Below are 3,251 nucleotides of genomic sequence, written 5' to 3' on the forward strand. Positions count from 1 at the left end.
TGAAACCAAGACCAGAATTTCAGTCTCCTTTAGAAACTGGCTTTTCAGATAACAAGAATGCAGGCGGCTGCTGACAGTTGCCATGACATCTGCATTGGGGCAAGAGGCGATCTGTGCTGACCTGTGAGGGGTCTACCTTTCCTGGGATCCTTGCCTGGGATCCTAGCTATCCCTCTTATACTTGGTACAGCAGGTGCCAACAATTGCTTTGCCCTATGGGCTAACAGAGATCCCAGGAAGGATGCAGTGAGCAAGGGGTCTCTTCCTGGAGTGACAGGGAATTGCAGCTGACAGTTGGGTTATCGGAGAAACCCAGCAGGATTCTCCTGGCAGATGCCCTGTGTCTGTATTCAGACAGACCAACTCAAAATCCCTTCAGTCCTTTCTACCTAACAACTGATACCTGTTACCTTAAAATCCAGTTCTCCCTCCCTTTTGGGAAAATAACTAGCAGTAGTTTGCAGAAAACCATGCAGATTAAATGGAATGAAATAAGCTGCTCATAGCTCAGAGTCTGAACTCGAGCATCCCTCAAATACAGTTCAGGATGTGATGGTTACTCTCCTCCTCCTCCTCCTCCACCAACTCCTCCTCCTCCTCCACCTACTCCTCCTCCTCCCCCTCCTCCTCCCCCTCCTCCTCATCCCTTCCTTATACTTTGTGTGTGCTTAGCAGTCAGTGTGGGGGTGCAGTAACACTTTCATGCATGGGTGAGATGTATTGACAAGTGGGGGAAGAAAACAAACCTCACACAAGTCACAGGACCCCAGCTCTGCACAGAGCAAGAGTGTCCCATAGAGCAGCTGAAGACGTGCATACTGCTCTCCCACCACTGTCTGCCTCACCTCTCACGTTCATCCTTAGGGTGAGCAGACAGTGCTTCTGTCAGCTTCCCCCACCCATCTCCTTCCTCAGCACTTACTGGCTTAAGCTGATTCTCTTCTGGGTCATGACCCAGCAGTGAGGGTCCAGTGCAAATCCCACAAAGGTTTCAGTACCCCACTCTGGTTCAGAATAAATGGACTGGATGAGGCAAAGGTCCTGGGACAGGCAGCCAGGGGGAGAGCAGATGCAGGCATGGGGCACACGGAGCTGAAGCCCTCACTCTGAAGCCTGGTTATTTATTATAAAACAACCACAAAGGTTCAGTTCACAGAGCCCACAATTGGCTAAATTGGCCCATGTAATCCCATTCTCTGAGGACTTCTTCATTAGTAGAAGAACAAGAAAGAGGAAGTGAATGTCCACCAAAATTCTAGGCTCTTCCTCTCTGGGAGAAATCCCAGATACTGCTCACTTAATTTGTTTCCTGTCTTTCCTTGCCTATTTTTAAAGATCCATTTGTAGTTTTCCTCAATTACTGTTGTAAAATATATGACAAAATTACAATTTTTTGTGTACCATTCAGTGGCATTAATTACATTCACTTTTTTATACAGTTACCACCAACACCTCTTTCCAGAAATATTTTCTCTCCACAAACTTAAATTTTGTAACCAGTTTAAAAATTTATTCCTCCCTCTTTTTTGTGTGTTTTTCCTTGATACTGGGTATTTAACCCAGGGGTCCTTACTCACTGAACCACAACCCCAGCCCTGTTATATTCTTTATTTAGAGACAGGGTCTCAATGAGTTGCTTAGGGCCTCAATGAGTTGCTGAGGATGACCTGGAACTGGCCATCCTCCTGCCTCAGCCTCCCACATTGCTGAGGTTACAGGCCTGCCTCACCATGCCCGGCTTCCTCCCTCTCTCAAACATGGTAATGACCATTCCTTCATGAAACATGATGAGGAATTAAACCCACAAAAATAATGCGAGCAAGACAGACTGCTTACAGGTCTACAGGTTTAGTTTTGCTGCCAAATCTAGCCTCCCTTGAAAACAGATGCCTCAGGGCTCTGGGATTGTATGCATTGCTGTGCATCCTTCTCAGGGCAGTTTTAATGTCCCGGTTCTTCAGGCTGTAGATGAAGGGGTTCAGCATAGGGCTGACCACTATGTACATTACAGAGAACACTGCACTTGTTCTGGGAGAAAGTGATACAGTGGAACCAAGATACACTGCAAGACCTGTCCCATAAAATAAGCAAACAACTGCCAGGTGAGACCCACAGGTGGAGAAGGTTTTGTACCTCCCCCCTGAGGAAGGGATCCTCAGAATGGAGGAAACAATTTTATAGTAAGAAAAAAGAATCCCGGAGATGGGAAGAAAGCCAGACAGAGTAACAACAAAATACATGACGATGTTATTTGTTAAAGTATCGGAACAGGCAAGATTAAGTAGTTGAGAAGGGTCACAGAAGAAATTAGCAATTTCCACATCCTTGAAGTACCTAAAGTTTAAGACAATCAAGTTATGCAGCTGAGAATCAAAAAGGCTGATCAAAAAGGACATCAAAACTAAGAATCCACAGAGGCGAGGGTTCATGATAACTGAGTAATTCAGTGGGTGGCAGATGGCCATAAACCAGTCATAGGCCATCACTGGTCAGAAGCATGTCATCCATACATCCAGAAAGGATAAAAAGGGACATCTGCATCAGGCAGTCCACATAGGAGATGACTCGCTGTGACTTTGGGTGTTCATAATCAGTTTTGGGACCGTGGTGGAGATGAAGCAGATGTCAGCCAAGGACAGGTTGGTGAGGAAGAAGTACATGGGGGTGTGGAGGTGGGCATCAGAGCTGACAGCCAGGATGATGAGCAGGTTCCCCAGCACTGTGACCAGGTACATGGACAGGAACAGTCCCAAAAGCACAGGCTGTAGTTCTGGATCCTCTGTGAGTTCCATGAGATGGAATTCTGATACAGATGTCAGATTTTATGATTCTGTATTGGTAACCATCTTTTAAAAAAGAGATGAAGGTTAGAAAAAGACAATTCCAGGCATTGAACTGTTTCTATATATTTTGAATTTAAGTGTACAGAGTATTTGTTCACATTTCAACATCAAGGTGCTTTTCTAATACTTCTCAGCTGTGATTCACTTAGTCATCATAAACTTCCTTCAGTGCTGACTTCTGTGTTGGCTTCATTCTATGTGTATCTATTTTAGAGACATTCAAAAGAACAATGTTAGAAGACCAAGGAAATTAAAGATAGCCAGTCCATTATTACTGTAAAACAAATCCAACACTTTTGAGAAAAAAAAAAAAGTAGCAATAGATTTCTACCTTTATAAATAAAGTCATTCTACTCATGAATGTTAAGAAGCAGTCAAACAATTCTTATTTTATTCTAAGGCAATTGC

General features: G+C 44.3%; 1 protein-coding gene across 1 annotated transcript; it reads right to left on the bottom strand.

The window, feature by feature from the left end:
* Positions 1-1,832: 1,832 nt before the first annotated feature.
* Positions 1,833-2,483, bottom strand: LOC124968037 (olfactory receptor 18-like). Its single transcript, XM_047530428.1, has one exon. The coding sequence runs from the start codon at positions 2,481-2,483 to the stop codon at positions 1,833-1,835; it is 651 nt and encodes a 216-aa protein (XP_047386384.1).
* Between the last annotated feature and the right edge of the window lie 768 nt (positions 2,484-3,251).

The sequence above is a fragment of the Sciurus carolinensis genome, chromosome 17 (assembly GCF_902686445.1).
Source record: "Sciurus carolinensis chromosome 17, mSciCar1.2, whole genome shotgun sequence".
In the NCBI taxonomy this organism is placed as follows: Eukaryota; Metazoa; Chordata; class Mammalia; order Rodentia; family Sciuridae; genus Sciurus; species Sciurus carolinensis.